Source organism: Gavialis gangeticus, unplaced genomic scaffold (genome assembly GCF_001723915.1).
Source record: "Gavialis gangeticus isolate Ggan-Ray unplaced genomic scaffold, GavGan_comp1, whole genome shotgun sequence".
Taxonomy (NCBI): domain Eukaryota; kingdom Metazoa; phylum Chordata; order Crocodylia; family Gavialidae; genus Gavialis; species Gavialis gangeticus.
Genome location: NW_017729027.1, coordinates 32,906,627 through 32,925,981, shown reverse-complemented (window position 1 = coordinate 32,925,981; position 19,355 = coordinate 32,906,627). Strand labels below are relative to the sequence as shown.

Genomic DNA, 19,355 nt, shown 5'->3' with positions numbered 1-19,355 from the left:
TCTTGACTGCATCTTCACACTAGCAGCCCATGTTCATTTTGGAATCAGTAATGACTCCAAGATCCTTTTCTGCCTCTGTGCTGATGAGAAGGGAGTTCCCCAGCCTGTAGGTATGCTGCTGGTTCTTCCTCCCTAGGTGCAGTACCTTGCACATGTCAGTATTGAATCCTATCCTGTTCTCATCCACCCACCCCTGTAGCCTGTTTAGATTTAGGTGCAGTCTGTTCCTCTTCTCCAGTGTGCCCACTTCTCCCCACATCTTAGTGTCATCCATGAATTTGAACAAGGTGCTTTTCACCCCCTTGTTGAAATCACTGATGAAGATGTTGAACAATGTGGGCCCGAGGACCAAGCCCTGGGGGACCCCACTGCCAACGTACCTCCAGGTCAAAAAAGTCCCATCCACCACCACTCTCTGGGTGCAGCCCTCCAGCCAATTTGCGACCCATTTGACTGCATAGGCATCGATGCCACAGTCACCTAATTTTTTAATGAGAATGGGGTGAGAGACTGTATCGAAGGCCTTCCTAAAGTCCAGAAAGACTATGTCCACCATGACACCTGTGTCCAAGGATTTTGTGACCTGGTCGTAGAAGGCCACCAGGTTGGTCTGACAGGACTTGCCTCGTTTGAACCCATGTTGGTTGCCCCTAAGCATAATCTCCCCTTCTGGTCCTTCACAAATGTTCTCCTGGATAATTTTCTCAAAGAGCTTCCCCAGGACTGAGGTAAGACTAATAGGCCTGTAGTTCTCTGGGTCTTCCTTCCTCCCTTTTTTGAAAATGGGGACCACATTGGCCTTTTTCCAGTCCTCCGGCACCTCACCAGAGCACCATGAGTGCTCTTAAAGCTGTGCCAGGGGTCCTGCAGTGACCTCTGGGGTGGAGATTGTCCAGACCTGCTGATTTAAACACATGGGCCTATTCCCATGAGAAGTTCCCTGACTAGGTCCTCACTGACCCTGGGCCTGGCAGCGCCTGCCCTGAGTCTATCGGGGATCCCAGTGTGGGGGATGCCCCAGTCCCTGCTCAAAAAGATGGAGGCAAAGGAATTGTTAGAGGTTAGCTTTGTCGTCTGGGATGACCACCAGATTTCCTAGCGTATCCTACAGAGGCCCTACGTTACCTGGTACTTTCTTTTTACCCCCATTGTATTTAAAAAAGGACTTCTTGTTATCCTTGATCTGGGTTGCTAGTCCCAGTTCCATCTCCGCCTTAGCCTTCCTAACAGCCCCACTACAGTCTTGAGCAATGGAGGTATAATCTTCCTTGGTGATGGCCCCTCCCTTCCATTGTGTGTACGCCTCCTTTTTAGCTTTGAGACCTTCCAGGATGCTTTTGGTGAGCCATGGGGGCTTTTGAGCACTCTTGCCCCCTTTGATCCGCGTGGGGATTGTCACCCTTTGGGCTTGGAGGATCGTCTCCTTAAGGAATGACCACTCTTCCTGGATGCTGAACTCCCCTCCCGTTTGGGACCTCAGTGCCTCCCCAACAAGTCTCCTTAGGTCACTGAAATCTGTCCTCTTGAAGTCTAGGGCTGCTGCCTTGCTGCAGGCCTTTGACACCCTGTGCTGGATGGTGAATTCCAGTAGGTGATGATGGCTGTCGCCCAGGTGGTCGAGAACCCGCAGTCTACTCACCAGGTTTTTGCCCATGGCCAGGACCAGGTCTAACAGGGCATTTCCCCTGGTGGGACTGTGTACCTGCTGGGTTAGATGGAGGTCTTGTAACTCAGCTAGGAACCTTTGTGAGTGGTCAGACCTGGCTGACTGCTCTTCCCAGCAGATGCCTGGGTAGTTTAGGTTACCTGTGATGACCACGTCCCTTGACTTAACTGCCTCTGCGAGCTGACCTGAGAATTCCTGGTCCAGCTCTTCCCCCTGGTTGGGTGGCCTGTAGTAAATCCCTGCCGTTAAGTCTCTTTCCCCCTGGCCCCCTTGTATATGGATCCACAGCACTTCAGTCTGCCCCTCCTCTGACCTAGCGGCTCTCAGCCTCTCTTCAAAAGGTCTGTTTTCCTAACGTTTGATTATGTGTGTGGGTCTCCTCTGCACCCTCTCGAGCTTCTCCACATCCTTCTTGAATTCTGGAGCCCAAAACTGGATGCAGTACTCCAGCTGTGGCCTCACCAAGGCTGAGTACAATGGGAGAATGACGTCCTGAGATTTGCTTGAGAAACATCTATGGATGTAAGCCAGCATTTTGCTTGCTTTACTAGCAGCAGTATCACATTGAAGGATCATGTTCATCTTGTGGTTAATCATGACCCCCAAGTCCCTCTTCTCCATAGTGCTAGCCAGCACCAGGGGCAGTAGCTACAAATGTGCCTGTGTTGCTTGCAGGAGCTGGCAGCTTGGCAGGCTCTGCTGGGGCTGGAAGAAGATTGTATCTGTTGCAAAGCTCCAGCAGGGAAGGGACCTTGTGCAGTGGGCCTTGGGGCCCTTGACCACCTTGGTCCAACCCCTTGGCTGGACAGAATGGGAGGTCCCCGAGTCCTCCCTTGTCCTGGAGGGTGACTGTGATCTACCCTCCACCTCCAGGGGAAGAAGGGCCTGGCAGTAGGAATCTGTCTCCTGCTCACCATCCCTGATGGCATGCAGTCTCTGGACTGCGGCCTGGAGCTCCTCCAGCTGGCGTGTCAGAGACCCCAAAAGGGAGCAGAACTCACAAGGGGAGGTGGCTATGCTCCTGGACCCCAGAGCCTGAAAAAATGTCAGGCAGCCCCCCCGCAGCTGAGAGCCAGGGGCTCCATCTGTGTGGAGCCCGGAACCATGGGCTCTGTCTGGGTGGAGGCCTCTGAGGTGCCGGGGGGAGGGGGGCCACAGACCCCTCAGGGTGCAGCGTGTGCCCATCCGCATGATGCTGCTGGTAGGCTGGCTGCAGCTGGGACTGCCTACCCTAGGGGGTTCGCAGGCATGGCCTCGGGCCCTCCTGCTCGCCCTCCTGCGCAAACTCCCATGCTAACTCACACGCTGGGCCCAGAAGCACACCTGTGCGCCTTTCAAAGCACAACGCTGCCATTTTGTAATCATGGAGACATGGCAGTGCTGATACCCATGACGCATGAGGCTGCCAGAGAACATCAATTTCCGTGCTCCAGCAGGCTCCCATGTGTGTAGGAGCCCTCGGGTTTTTAAGTCCCATTGAAGGACATTTAGCTTTTCAAGGCACTGCTGACACTTCAGTGGTTAGTGAAAATAACCCTTTCAAGATAGGCTGTGTGCCATCCTTTATTATCTCAACACTGCACATCTCCAGTGGCTAAATTGTGACCTCTGTTTCCACATTGGATAAACTTTTGTGTTTCATGAGCACCAAGTTCACTTACATTCACAGTGGGGGAAAAGAGAAAAGGATTTAACCAGATTTGACAGTATTAAGTATAATGCTCTGAAGAGCTGTATAAGGGCTGAATTTGTTTTTCTGACCCTTTACCTCCTAAACTGACGTGCTGGGAGTGCAGTTCATTAAACAGTGACACTGCAAGATGTATGTATGGTTGATCTTAAAAGAGTACATAAAAGTTTAGGAAAATGGGAGAATTGGGGGAATGAAAAGGTATAGGTAACTACAGCTTGTTACAACAATGCATGTCATTCATTAAAGCAGCACACTCTACTTAGAAGGTTTTATGGTGAAATAATGTTCTATCTTTAATGAAGATGAATTGTGAAATTGAACTATCATCACATCACAGTTCTTCAATGTCAGATGGTCTTTACTGTCTTCATTATCATTGTGCCCGGGCTTCAGGACTCTCCAGAATTCTCAGCCTCTGTGTGTGACACACATAATAGTTTTTTCTTGTGGCTTTTAAAACTACTAGACTAAACATTTAAAACATATTTGACTTTGGGAGGAGTTTAAAGGAGAGGAACTCTGCTTCTCCCTTCTCTTCAGACATAGCAAAGGCAGGCTGCAGAAACCCTAGCCGCTGTGTAGCCAAGAGCTACACCAAGAGTTAAGCAACTTCAATAACACTAAGTCCAGCTGGTATGTGGGCAGCTGTTTGTCTGGTTTTTCACTATACCTTGCAGAAACAACCATCACTGAGCCCAGACCAGAGTCAGTGGCACGGAACCTGAATACGTTTTACAAAAGGCATAGGGCTCCTGTTTTATTTGCAGAACAAGCAGGAAAGTTTCACTTAATCACTGGTAAAACATGAGATATGCCCCCATTAAAATCTAGACTTTTTTCTTTAAGTCAGCATATAAGTATGGTCAGTTGTGGGATGGTCAGGAAGGTCACAAAATGTTACTTCTTGTGTCACAAGCTGTTTTACCTGCAAGAACTTAGTTGCTACAAAAGTTACCACCTCTGGTAGCAGGTCTTATACTAATGATTTATCTCTAGTGGCTCAACTCCTCATTTTGTGCAGTGAGTCCCCACTCAACCCAAGACCCAAACATCTATATTGTTAGTGTTTTTCAGCTTTGGAAATTTACTGGTGGGAATTCTTTCTAAGCAGCAATTCTAATGCCAAGCATCAGAACAAAGGTCAGCCCCCATGTGCTCTGGGTATGGGGACACCCACTATGTATGTTATCTATTAAAGGTCATAGGTTGGTTAAAATTTTACTTGTTTTGCCCTATATTTAAATTTTTTACTTATTTTGTTGTTCCAAGGTACAAGATTTATTTTTCTCCTAAGCAGCAGGATGAGGAAAGAAACTGTCTTCTGTAGTACATGGGTATAATGCTTTAATCTACTGGGATATGAAGCCCATTCTAGTAGTTTAAATTTTTAGTTAATTAGATAATTCTTTTTTTTGGTGAAATTAATAGTTCAATCTTTATTGCATTGCAAAAAGAATGGCTTAATGGACTCTGTATAGGCTGTTCAGAGAATTGCTGCTTTGAAATATCTTTTCTTCTTTAATGGCCTGTGAAAAGGGATTAAATGGCTTTAATTCCATAAAGTTTCAAGTATTGTTAGACAGTATAATCTTGTACTACTGTAATTTTTACAGTGTTTCTGTGGGGTATTTTATATATAAGAACTTTACCAGGAACACAGAAATAGCATCAGATACTTGAAGCTTGTGATCAGGTATGTTTAGTCAAATACAGAGAGAAAGTCAGTCTAGCCCAAAATACAAACATTATCAAAATCACTATCATCAATAACAAACTATCAACTGGAAATTAAATAATTTTTGTACTATAGGAATAGATGTTTGATGCTTCGGCTGCATTGTCTTCAGTTCCAGTTTCACAAATATACATGGCTTACACATGCATGTACACATACACACACACGGATGTAAGGGGCCCCTACATGTTACATTTATGCTGCAATTAACATGTTAGTTGTGGCATAAATGGCAAGAGTGCTACATGTGCACCCAATCTAAGGTGCCATAAAATGAACATTTTTATGGCTGGTTTGTATGGCTGCTTAAATTGAATGTGTGGCATGTGTACACTGCACTGGGGACCAGGACATAGGTAGTTGGCATAATTGTTAGACCAGTGAGGGAGAGCAGGGGCCTGGGGCTGGCCTGGAGCCAATATTACTAAAACCAGAGGGAAATCCAGGGGCAGAGTCCACAACATAGTCCAGGGTCAGAATCTGGGGATCAGATGCCAAGTACCAATCTGAGGGATTATCCATAGGGTGAAGTCGAAGAGCAGAACCAAACTGGAGTCAGGAGCCAGGAAGTTTGCCACAGCAGAACTGTTGTCTGGTTTGTGACCCCAGGGGCCCAGCTGGTGTTTAAATGGATAGGTAGACTCCCAGCACCAGCAGCCAATCAGGATGCTTGCTACTCCAAAAGTGGGACAGAGTTGATTAGCTGAGGCTTACTGTAGGTGTGGCTAAGGTACTTGGCCCATGCTGCCTGATCAGAGTCCTGGCCCTGGGGCCACGCCAACAATCAGGTGATTGTCCACCCCAACTCCAGATCACGCTGGACTGCAGGCATCCAGTTTTTAACTTACCAATGAGTGGGGAGTTTGGAGTCATGGTCTGAAACTCCCCCTTTACTGGCAAATAAAAGGAGCATAATTGGGATCTGATCCCTGATTCTGTGTAGCATGGCAGAAAGTATGATTGTTGGGATCAGGGATTGGTTCTCATGGAACCTTTAATGTATGCCAGGGCCCTAACCAGTATGTCTACTGATAATACACTGTCTGTTCTTTATTGTTGGAAACAATTCTTTCTCTATCTTCCCTCTCAGCCTTTGTAGTGTGTTTCCACCCAACCTGAAGAAGAGAACATACCTGAAGGATAATATATTTGATTATGAGTTTCAAGTGTCTGGTGACATGTCTGTATTCCTGGTGAAGTCTTTAGTTAAAAATTTCATTGATTTCATAGATTGCATAGACATTAAAGCTGGAAGGGACCTTAGAAGATCATCGAGTCCAGCCCACCTACCCCAGGGGCAGGAAGACAGGAGGGGTCATAGGATCCCAGCAAGATAAACATCCAAATGTCTCTTGAAGGTGTTCAAAGTAGGTGCTCGAACCACCTCTGGCAGCAGTCTATTCCAAACCTTGGGGGCTCAGACAGTAAACAAGTTCATCCTTATGTCCAGCCTGAAATGGTCATGGAGGAGTTCATAACTGTTCGACCTCATCATCCCTTGGGGCGCTCTGGTGAAGAAATGTTCCTCCAGATCCTGGTGAGCACCCCTGATAAACTTTCAACTGATCACCAGCTTGCCCCTGAACCTGCGCTTTTCCAGGCTGAAGAGTCCTATGGCTCTCAGCCTGTCATTGTAAGGTCTGTTTTCCTGACCTCTGATCACGCGTATGGTTCTCCTCTGGACTCTCTCAAGCTTCTCCACATCCTTTTTGAATTGTGGAGCCCAAAACTGAACACGGTACTCCAGCTGCGGCCTCACCAAGGCCAAGTACAATGGGAGAATGGCGTCCTGGGATTTGCCTGAGAAGCATCTATGGATGCAAGCCAGCATTTTGCTTGCTTTACTAGCTGCAGCATCACACTGATGGCTTATGTTCATTTTGTGGTCGATCATGACCCCCAAGTCCCTTTCATCCATAGTGCTAGCCAGCGTAGTACTGCTGAGCCTATAAGCATGCTGCAGGTTTTTCTTCTCAAGGTGGACTACCTTGCATCTTTTGGTATTAAACAGCATCAGGTTCTCATCTGCCCATTTCCTGAGCCTATCAAGGTCAGCCTGGATCACCCTCCTGTCCTCAGGTGTGGATGCTTTACCCTAAAGTTTGGTGTCATTGGCAAACTTGGCCAGTCTGCCTCTGATACCAATGTCCACATCATTAATGAAGATGTTGAATAGTATAGGCCCAAGGACAGAGCCTTGATGGACCCCACTGGTCGCAGCTCACCACGACGATTGATTTCTGTCAACCACCACCCTCTGGGTCTGAGCATGGAGCCAATTCCCCAGCTAGTGGATCATGGTGAGGCCAAGACCGCAGTTAGCCAGTTTCACCAAGAGGTGATCACTGGATACCAGATTGAAGGCTTTTTTGACGTCAAGATATATGACCTCAATCTCTTCTCCCTTGTCCAGGTGATAGGTCACTTGGTCGTTAAAGGAAATAAGATTAGTCAAGCAAGACCTACCCACAACAAACCTGTGCTGGCTATCCCTCAGGACGTTGCCATCGGCCAGTCTGTTAAGAATGGCCTCTTTGATAATCTTTTCTAAAACCTTCCCTGGGATAGCGATCAGGCTGATGGGCTTGTAATTTGCTGGATCCACTCTTCTCCCATTCTTGAAGCTAGGCACCACATTGGCTGTCTTCCAGTCTTCAGGCACTTCACCAGAGCACCAGGAGTTCTTGAAGATCCATGCCAGGGGCTGAGCTATGATGCTAGCCAGCTCCTTGAGTACCCTGGGGTGTAGATTGTCAGGGCCAGCTGACTTGAAGGTATCCAGCCTCTCAAGGTGTTCCTTCACATGGTCAGCATTGATGGAGGGTAAGGAATCTCCCTAAACTGGGTCTTCCCATCCTGTAATGGGCAGGGGCATTCCATGGGACTGGTGAAAATGTGACACAAAATACCCATTTAACAAGTTGGTTTTTTCCTGGGTGTTGGTTGTCAGTTATCCCATCTGGTTTAGCAGGGGTCTACTGTTGCCCTTGGTTTTCCTCCAGCTCCCCACATATCTAAAAAAAGGACTTTTTATTGTCCTTGATATTTGTAGCTAGTTGGAGTTCAGTTGCAGCCTTGGCTTTCCTGGTTTGCTCCCTGCAGGTCTGGACCAGTGCAGAATATTCCTCCGTGGAGGTGGATCTAGTCCTTCATTCTTTGTAGATCTTTCTTTTTAGATGCAGGAGATCTGCTAGTTCCCTGCAGAGCCAGGGGGCTGCTGTGCCCTTTTGCTGCCTTTCCTCCGAGATGGAATAGACTTTGCTTGTGCATCCAGGACCGCTCCCTTGAAGAGCAACCATTCATCCTGAACTCCCCTCCCCTTTCGGTTGTGGTCCTTTAGGGCCTCACTAACAAGGCTCCTGAGCTTGTCAAAGTCAGCTTTCCTGAAGTCGAATTACTTTGACTTGTCCTATCTATGCCTTTATCCACAAAAATATTTATGTAAAAGCTGTCAGTAGCTACAAGCATCACCATCATTCAAAGCAAATTCTTTCAAATGGAATTTAAAACACTTTTTCCTTTCTATTTTTTATTTGCTTTGAACCTTTACATTTCTCTTTGGTCATGGTTTCAAGTTTTCCTCAGCAGCTTTCAGATATTTTTTCTTAAATGAGAATTGAGATTATGCTGTAATCACCTGAATATGGAAGCTGGGTCTTTAAGAAAGAAGCATCAAATATTCATAGATTCATAGATTCATAGATTAAGGGTCGGAAGGGACCTAGTAGATCTTCTAGCCCGACCCCCCGCCAGGGCGGGAGAACAACAAAAACCCCAAAAAGAGAAATGGGACTCAAACGAGTCCAGCTAGGTGGGCATCCAGCCTCTTCTTAAAGACCCCCAGGGTAGGGGCCAGCACCACTTCCCTTGGAAGTTGGTTCCAGCTCCTAGCCGCCCTAACGGTGAAGTAGTTTTTGCGGATGTTCAATCTATACCTCCTCTCCAACAGCTTGTGCCCATTTCTCCTTGTTATGCCAGCGGGCGCTAGGGGAAACAGCGTCTCCCCCAAACCCCTCTGGTCCCCCCTAGTGAGTCTATAGACAGTCACCAGGTCCCCCCTTAGCCTTCTCTTGTGGAGGCTGAATAGGTTCAGGTCCCGCAGTCTCTCACTGTAGAGTCTGCCCTGTTGTCCCTGGATCATGCGGGTGGCCCTCCTCTGGACCCTCTCCATATTGTCCACATCCCTCTTGAACTGGGGCGCACAGAACTGGACACAATACTCCAGCTGTGGCCTGACCAGTGTCGCATAGAGGGGGAGGATCACCTCTTTGGCTCTACTCGAGATGCACCTGTGGATGCACGACAAGGTCCGGTTAGCCTTGCCAACCATGACCTCGCATTGTCGGCCCATGTTCATCTTGGAGTCAATAATGACTCCAAGATCCCTTTCTGCCTCCGTGCTCTCGAGTAAGGAGTTCCCCATTGTATAAGTGTGCTGCTGGTTCCTACTGCCCAAGTGCAGCACCCTGCACTTGTCCGTGTTAAAACGCATCCTGTTCCTGTTAGCCCACCCCTGTAACCTATCCAGATCCCTCTGCAATCTCTCGCTCCCTGCTAGCGTGCTCACCTCCCCCCAGATTTTGGTGTCATCAGCGAATTTAAACAGGTTACTTTCCACCCCATCATCCAGATCGCTGATGAAGAAATTGAACAGCGCAGGCCCCAGGACCGAGCCCTGGGGGACTCCGCTACCCACCTCCCCCCAGGTTGAATATGACCCATCCACCACTACCCTCTGAGTGCGACCCCTCAGCCAAACTTTCTCAAGTTTCATATTGTGAAACTTGAGATAAAATCGCAGGAATCAACAATAAGGTCAAGGTTAGAGAACCTTTCAAAACTGTTTGCCCATTGGACTGAGGTGATTTAAGATGCACCAGTTTCTGTAGCAAGCAGCACACGTGGGAGTGATGCATCTAGCATTATGTCTGGCTACTTTGGCTCCTCCCAGCTGCATGGTTAGCTGCATCAAATCCACCCCTTTGGTGTGATTGCACCGCAGGGCATGAACTCATGCCTCTGGAGCTGTAGTGAGATGTCTTAACCACCCTGCTACTAAGCCCCAGAGTTGACAGCACTGTTCAGTAAAAAAGATAAGACATGAAACTTCAAGTGAATGTATTCCAAATCTCCAAGATTATGTTCCCAGTACCACTGGATAAAAACTTCTGTGCTTTGCTGTTTATGGTGGATGTTACTTCTACAATTTAGGATCCTTCTGGTGGTGTAAGCCTACAATAGTTACACCAATTTATATATATCCTCTTACTTTAAGGACAATGTTTTGCAATTTAATGCTCATAAATGCCCACCCTACCAATTTTGCTCAGTGAGTCAGTTCATATCTTATTTCCTCTTAATTTAATTCTACTTTGGAGCAAAAAGCCTGGGGAAGCATTGCCCAAAACAAGTGGAAGTGCTATTTAGGAAACTTAAGAGTCAAGTTTCTCTCAGCATCTGGAGAGTTGTAGTTAATTTGAGCAACGACATATACACTGCAGAATTAAGCTTGTTAGAGGAATGGGTCCTAAAAGGACTGAATAGTTTTGGAGCAAAGAGAACTGAGGTACTTCAGACAGAAGACGGGGCAGCATGGCAAGAAAGACTGTGCCATTCTGCCCTGTCTTTTCTCTAACTTGAGACTAGCACAACTAACTACTTTGCTGACTATCTCAGACTAAGCATGTAAGGAGGAGTTTAGAGCAGTAAAGCTTAGTTTCCACTAGCTCCTCTATGCTCTTTGGACAACAACAGTGGGACTATTAAGAGTAGGGATAAGATAGTTTTGTTACTTCCAGTTCCCAGGGACCAGTACTGCAACAGAAAAAAAAGTTGCTGGAAAAATACTACTCAGCCACTATGTGGAATGGAATATACCCAATGCAGACAGGATGTTGAGAAAATTCTGCAGTCAAATTTTGTTACAAGCCTCTAGTGAGCATGCAGGCTGCTGTCTTGCAGAAGATTTCACTTTATATTAGGGAATCAGACAATAGCTCAAAAATGTAGAAAACCATATTACTTTGGTAGATAAATTGCACATATTAGCTACACATGGGCAAGTAAATTAACAAAAATCTATGCTGTTACCAACCATGAATTATTGATAAATTTACAGGCAGCTTTTCATATTTATATAAAAATGTTGCTTTGAAATTGGTTTTAAACAAAAAAAATCAGCTTCATGTTTTTATATATTTAAGCACATATTTAATCTCCCAGTCCTTTAAGTGTGTATAGAGAAATGAAGTAAGCAATCTTTAATTGTTACTGAACTACATATGTGAATATAATTTATTTTATGAATATTGCTTCTGCCAGTAATGTAAGAGCTCACTATTTCTAAATTATTGTGTCCTTTTTAAAACTCATTATTCCTGAGTAGCTCTGGATGTTTTACTAGCTTTGCCTGTTCCTTTTAAATCAAATATTGAAAAAAATATAAATACAATGTATGTGACTAGAATTTTTAGTAACCTTTCTAATAGATAATGCTTCAGATGTAAATAGTTATAATAGTTATCATTAAAATGCAAGAACCAATATTTTCTCTTATAATTACAGGAATTACTGTCTACTTTATGACGACTTGGCAAATGCTGATATTTTACCACTTTTTCATTGTTTTTCTAATTTTGTTTAGCTATCCCTTTTTTCCTTCTCTGTTCTGAAAATAAATGTATATATTCTGATACTTATTAATAGGAACAGGAAAAGTAGATTTGCTTTTCATTGTCCTTTGTGATCAAAATGAAAGTTTTTGAAAATGAACCATAGCTAATTGATACTATTGAATATCATTTGCTTAACCACTATGATTGCTCCATATGGCATTTTTGTAATACCAGCTGCCTCATTATCAGCTGTCATTGAAATCTTCTTGATTTAAAACCTCAAAGATCCCATGGCTATAACACTATTGCCTCAATTCCTTTAAAAACCACACTTGCTACAGCAGAAATATGAGACCAGTGTGTGTGTGTGAAGGTCAATGTGTGTAAAATGTGTTGCATCCAAGAAAAGGCTTGAGATATCATCATCTATTAGATGCAATAAACAAAACTGTTTGAAGTGACATGCCCTTCACTCTGGATCAATAGAGTTTAAGAGCTTTTTTTTTTTTTTTTACTGTACATGAAATAAAGTTTTATTTCTCTATGCAGGCCAAATTAGTTACAATATGTCATGAAACAGTTTGTGGTGACATGAAACAGATAAACTTGCTCAAGAAATTTAGCTTGTCTGATATTTCTTGCTGATTAACTTTTGATGACATGAAGAATCTTCAAGAAAGAATGATCAATGTCACTATTAACATTGGCATATGGCTACCTTACCTACAAAGCATTAGACAACATTATTTTTAGAGCAATGTGACAGTTAAAATCAAATGTCTGAGTTAAAATCAAAAAGTTAAAAAAGCATATATTAATATGCATTCCTTTCTTTTGTTTGCAAGCCTTTAACGTCTAGGGTTATTGTTCTTGCCAGATGCAGTAAAATTTTATGCAGCAAAATCCATGCGGAAATGTAGTTATTGTAAAATACACCAAGTGGATGCACTGAGTCTTAAAACTGAAATAACTGGGTCATTTTATTTTTTCTTGAAGTGCCATAACTGATCAGTTGACAGTATACCATTCCAGCCCTTGTTCACCCTGAAAGAAGAATCTAATAAAGTAAACATGCAGAAATCCTTTATAATGGAAATGTTCAAGTTATAGCCCATGGAGTTTTATAATAGTGGCTGTAACTTTTAAAATAGAAAAGGTCATGTGTGGAGGCTATCTTTGAAATTTTCAAAGTTAAGCTGACATTCAGTTGAATATCAGTGGAACTGTATGGTAAACTCCCTAATCATCTTTGAAAATCTCAACCTATATAATTTCAGTGTTTCATTTTGATACAAACTAATACTTCAATATCTTTTTTTTAATTTTTAAAAAACAGACAAAGGAATTAAAAAATGTTGCTTGCAGTGTTATCCAGAGGGTACAGTAGAGTTAGTGAAAAGATTTGGATTTAAAGGCTTTCATTGGGTCTCTTCTTCAGACTGGATTGTGTAGGAAAATAACTTCCATTCATGGAAAATATAAGCATGGGTAATAGCAGACCCAGATTGAGGTAGTTAAGACTCAAGTGAAACTTAAAATAACAGTGAAAACAAGTCAGAAGATAATAGCAGAGATTTATCAGCATTTCATGTTAGATGGTTATGTCAGGTCCTCTTTCCAAGATTTTCAGCCTGATGGTCATTTTGGAGCCCCATTTATTTCAGAATGCTGAGGATGAGGCCTTGGAGGAAACCAAAATAGCTTGTTTATTGTATGTTCCTGGTATGAGGTTTGTAACCTTTTGTTTCTGGAGTAGGAGCTCACAGCAGTTATCCATAACTTTTCACCCTCAGGTTAATTATACAGTATATTCCAAATTTAAATGCTGTAAACACTGGAGTTAGAACAAATTAACCCTATCCCTATCAGGGTTTCATGAAGAAGGCACATTATATCAGTGCTCTTTGATCTGTACAGAAATAAAACTCGGTGTATGGATGAAGCGTTAGGTTTTGTCTTAGTAAGTCCTGAATGATTTGCCCCTGTCCTCATACAGCGTTACTCTAGACTACAAAGGGAGTTTGTTCGATGCAAAGCATTTCAGAGGAATGGCTTTGATTTTTGGACTATCTTTAAAACATGCTATCCCACTTTGGCCACCGGATCCTACATGTAGTGACCTTTAGAATAACATGCAAGAGCTGTCTACTCTTCCATCCTTTTTCTGGGGCTTGAAAGGGGCTAATGAACAAGAGTAGATGCTATGACTATAGACAAGAGTTTGTCAGAAATCTTTCTTGCTTGTTTGTAGATATTTGTAAATATTTGCAGTCATATGAAGAGTGCTTTAGAGTATCTGAATGAAGTGTGGAATAAATGTCTGAATAACTTGCTCTTAAGATTTAATGGCCCATAAACAGAGAGATGCTTTTAAACTGTTTTTCAAATCATGCTGAACAGTCAGAGAATTAACTAACAGGATTTAATTGCAAACAAAAGTCCATGATCATTTGACAGATGATGTGGGCTCAGCATGAAAGCAATTAAAAAATGAAACAGAGCGCATATTATGGTGGTTTCTCTTCCTTTTTCCCTAATAAGCTGAAGGCTTACAAGCCTCTTTATGGAGATAAGGGCTTTCAGTACAGTTCTAGGGAACTGGGTCACACACCCTTACAGCTCCAGGTGCATTCATTGAGCAGAAAGGAGATGAGCTTGACTCCTTGAACTTCTGTTTGTGGCTGCTGTTCTCTTCAACCCTATATACAGTGGACTAGTCTCAACACTGTCCTCCAGATAAGGAAATGCTGATGTGAAGCATATTGGAGGAGCTATGTAAATTAGTGGATTTATAATAAAATATGTTTCCATTAATACCCTCTTTCACATGTTTTAGTTAACTTTCATTTGTATTTCTGCCATGATACAATAATACCATTTTATTCATGCACATAGAAGAAGGATGTGTGTGTTGGGAATAAATCTATGACATGATTGTCTTGAATCAGGCTAGCATCTGCAAATGGAAGTCTTCATTTTCTTCAACAAGAGATAAATGAGTTAAATCACTGATAGACTACATATTGTGATAATTTAGCATGGAACTAAAGACCTTTGAAATACAGTATTATATGTCTTTGTTTCTTTCTTTCCACGTTCAGGTTGATGATATTGGGTTCCCTTTGAATCATCCAAATCAGTATTTTGTGGAGAGTCAGAAGCTGTTAAGTGGTGGTAGAGAACTGAAGAAAGAAATGAGTCATCCAGGAAGCTCTCAACTAAAACCCACTAGTCAGGAAAGTACAAATTCAAGTTCAGCTACTACTACTTCAAACAATGAAGCAGATACAGAACTGGAGGGACTGGATGAATACTTCGCTGAAGACTGAGAAGCTCTGATTTTTATGTTTCCCTATTTTTTCTATATAAAATAGAGCAAGCTCCTTGGCTTCCTGGAAAACACAGGCTTGTAACATTCTGGGTTGGCTTATAAAAGAAAATAAGATACATAAATGACATCCAGTGCTCATCTTTGTAATTCAGGATTCACTTGTCCTAAAAGACAGTTTCCCACTGTCTGGGTAATGGGAACAGCAAGTTAGTTCCTACATTTGTGGGATATTTTGGGACTTTTTCAATTTGTTTTTGTGCTTGTGACCATTTTGTTTGCTTACCCTGTTTTCCCACTTTTCATTCATTTTTTATCTCTTTTAAATTCTTTCTTAATAAACATATATAGAAGTGCAAACTTGTGTGATATTTTCTTTTTTCTGCTGTAGTTTTAAAGTAATGCTTGTGGACAAACATATTATGCACAGATTATTCTTTGTATTTCTTTGGGAACATGGGAAATAGCTCAAATGTGTCTGTGGTTCGACAGCAAAGATTCAAATCATTAACAGCTTTTTTATATACCCCCTTTATTGTGCTCTGCGAGTGCTTTGTTTTTTTCAAATGTGTTTATCATATCCAAACCTACTCAGAGGTAGCAGAGAAGTGTTGTTATTCCAGTTTCTGTAATACTGAGCTGAGGCACCAAAGTCTGATATTTAAGGCTATCTGGCACTGTTGTGCTTAGCATTTGCAAATCCTAAGGGTGCCTGTAGACATTTGGGGATGCTGCTCTGATGTGCTATAATTACTTGAGTCTGCTACAGCATACTAACTAGCACAGTCCAGCAGCATCTATGCCTCGTGTATTCAGCGTCCCTGTGCTTCAAAATGGCACTGTGGGTGCTTTAATTAAAGCTTGTTGACCAAGATTTAGTTAAGGTGCTCCCACCACCATTTTGAAGTGCAGGATGCTGAATGCACGAAACACTGAGGATGCTTTAATTAGAGCGGCTCTGAGCCCGCAGTGCCATTTTGAAGCACGGGAATGTTAATACATGAGACGGAAGCTGCTAGACTTTGCTAATTTTCACGCTCTAGCAGATTCAAGTAATGGCAGCATCCCCACGTGTCTACAGGCACCCTTAGGATTTGCAAAGGCTAAGCACAACAGCTCTTGGAGCTGCTCTAATTAAAACATGCTTCCCCCCGTCCCTGGAGCACACGTAAAGATGCCCTTAGTAACAAACCCATTTTCAGAAGTGATTTAGGCACTTGGAAAACATACATCTCATTGATTTACTTTGAGATCAAGGATCCTAACAGAAAAAAAAATACTTAATTGAGTCCAGGTCTTCTCTGAGAATTTGAAGTGTATAAATGCTGATAATGGTGATCATAACTGGTGACTGAGATACTAGCATTGTGTTAACAGAAGTATGACTTTGTCAGCTTTTACATGAACAAAAATGAATTGCAATTCATCCATGGACTGCACACTTACTGAGATCTTTTTTGTTAAGAATGAGGTGCTTCGTTCATATATTATATGGGGTTGTCACATCACCAGAATTAAATTAGTTTTAGGAACTCAAGAATAGAAATTTAGAATATGCCTCTGCTCTGTGAGAAGAAAGGAAATAGTAAGAGCAGACTAGTTCTGCAGTTCAATGAGAAATGTTTTGATAAAATGCTATATATCTGACAGCATTTGACAAAATGTGACCTTTCCTCCACTAGTTTTACATTGTTTTGTAAGGTTTGCATCTTTTAACTCATGCTATACAGTCATTAGGTATATTACAAGCTCAGATACTATAGTTTGTTCTTTTAAATTAATTCAGTTAGATCAGAACAGGTAACATTCTTGGAAAACATAGATTAGTTCATGCAAGTGCAGGTTATTATCAGGAGTCTAAATTGAATATTTTGTTGTTCCTTGGAAGTACACAAAAATGATTTTTTTCCAGTCTTGCACATTTTGATGATTCCTGAGTTTTTCTTTGAAAGCAGAAAGTTTTGAATTTGATAGTGAACAGAAAACCAAATCAAAAGAAACCTTTCCCACAGTAGGATCCAAAGAATTTGTGTCTTCCAGTTCTTTAAACTTCTGTTGTCATGTAAACTCATTGAGAGGCAGAGGATTTGTGATTATGTGTACTTTTAGAGACAGGAAGAACAAAAAAGCATGAGCAGATAAATAAGCTGGAAAGGGAGTTTGGTTAAACCTCTGACACGTGTAGTGTGTAGAGTTTTTGTAGTACTTTCTTGAATGTAATTATAGGCATTTTTTCTCTCTTGCTAACCTTACACAGTTTCTCCTTTTATCCAAGAAATTTAATTAAAGAATCTTAGGAAACATTTTTTTATAACCTTACTAGAGTACTATTTAAAGTCAAAAGATCTGGGACCTCAGAATCCTAGGCAACTCCCACGAGCATAGAGGAGTGAGAAAAATCTTGCTCATTTAGGATCTGAAGGTTTAAATTCCTTTCCCAGTATTGAGACGCTGCACAGATGTTTTCCTTATTACAGTCTACTATTATTGTTGTTCAGTGATTCTGCAAAGTGAACTTTTTGCAGATGAACATTTGTGGTACTTTGCAACTCCAAGAGAAAAAAGCTTCTAGGTTTAAGCTTAAAAGATAAGGTCCTAGTTCTGATTTGGATAAAGTGAGTGCCATTTGCAAATGTAATCAGTCCTTTTCACAGGCATCAATTTAGCATTAAGTTTAAGTGCCTATTAAAGAGAATTTGATCACAGCTCTGAATGCTAGACTCAGTCTAAGAACTCTGTAGCGGGAAGAAACAAGAATTGAGAAGCCTCAAATCACTGGTAAGTGGGTCCATTTGCTAGGTGTCTTTTGTAATGATAGGAGGGTTAAACTTAATATAACCAATAAATATACACCATACCTCTGTGATTTGTCTGCCAGTGACATGCAGACCCTGTTGGAGGATCTCATGGGCTTGAATAGATTGATAGCCGTCTGTCCAATGGAAAGCTCCATCTACTGATCTAAAGATAAAGAGAACACTCTGATTTGAAAGCCTCTATTTTTCCTTTATTAGAGGATGGGGGTGAGGAGAAGTAAGGGATTTATTTTTGCTTTGCATTTTTCCCCTCTTCTACACATTATGAAATGGATGCCTATTTTTGTCATGTAAAACAGGGATGTCAAACATACGGCCCACAGGCTGGATCCAGCCTGCAGAGCCTCATAATCTGGCCCCTGGTGCATCCCCATTTGCTGTGCTGGACCATCCCCACACACAGTGCCTGAGATGTGTAACTCCTGCAGAGTTTGCCAGGGCTGGTCCTGGCCTACACTGCCTGTGGTGACTGTTCAGGCCAGCATCCTGAAACAACTTGGCTGGCTGCTACCTGTGCTGTTCAGTAGCAGGGCAGGGAGCTCTGTGGGCCTGATCCAGCCAGTGGACCAGTCCCACCTTTCATCCAGTTCATGGATGATTTTGACACCCATGGTGTAAAAGGTTCATAGGGTTTAAAGCAGGGGCAGGCAACATGTGGCCTGCAGGTCAGATGTGGCCTGCCAGGCAATTCCATCCAGCCTGTGGGGACCCTCCATAAACCCTCTGTAAACTTTGGCTCTCACTGCTCTTCTGCAAGTTGGTGCTTCCAGGTAGGAAGTACCGCTCTGGCTGCTAAGCAATTGCTTCCCCCCTGCCTGACCTGACCTATCCCATCCTCAAGCTAGGGCGCACCAGAGATAAGACGCCTCTGCCTGGCAGAGCTTGTGCCTGGCTACCCTGAGGCTGTTTCTAGTCCTCCCTGCCTTGAGAGTGGGAATTTAGGTAAGGGCCCCACTGGGCTGGGGGCCAGGGACTCCTGTTGGGGGAAAGGGGGCAGGAGCACAGGCCACCATGCCGTATGGGGCAGGCTGGGCTGGCACTGTACACTGCAGGAGTGCACAAGCTGCATGCTGTGGGGCTGGTCCTGCACCCTGCCACCATGTGCAGCCGGGAACTTCAGTGAGGGCACTAATGGGCTAGTTGGGGCTGACCTTGCACGTTGTCACCATCTGTGGCCGGGTCTAGGGTGGGAGTGCAGGGAGATGCAAACGATGGGGCCAGTTGAGGCTCACCCTACTCACCACCACCACCACCACCACCACCACATGCAGCTCCAGGGATTCACACACTCTGAGGACTCCCCTGACATACCCAGCCCACACACATGCACACCCACCCCCAACACATACCCACACTCTCCCACAGCCCCACCACACTCCCATCCCCCCACCATAACCCCACACACACCCACACCCTCTCACAGAATCCACCCCCCACCATACCCCCAAACACAACTACACCCTGCCACACCCCCCACCCCAACCACATACTCCACGCCTACAC

The 19,355-nt window shown here is 43.4% G+C and overlaps 1 protein-coding gene across 1 annotated transcript in view; it reads left to right on the top strand.

The window, feature by feature from the left end:
• PRIM2 (primase (DNA) subunit 2) overlaps positions 1-15,392 on the top strand; it is a gene marked incomplete at its 5' end in the record, with an annotated part of 329,364 nt that extends 313,972 nt beyond the window's left edge. Inside the window, one exon of the mRNA XM_019520338.1 lies at positions 14,810-15,392. Coding sequence (XP_019375883.1) covers positions 14,810-15,037 — 228 coding nt within the window. The remainder of the gene's footprint in view (positions 1-14,809) is intronic.
• Positions 15,393-19,355: the final 3,963 nt, after the last annotated feature.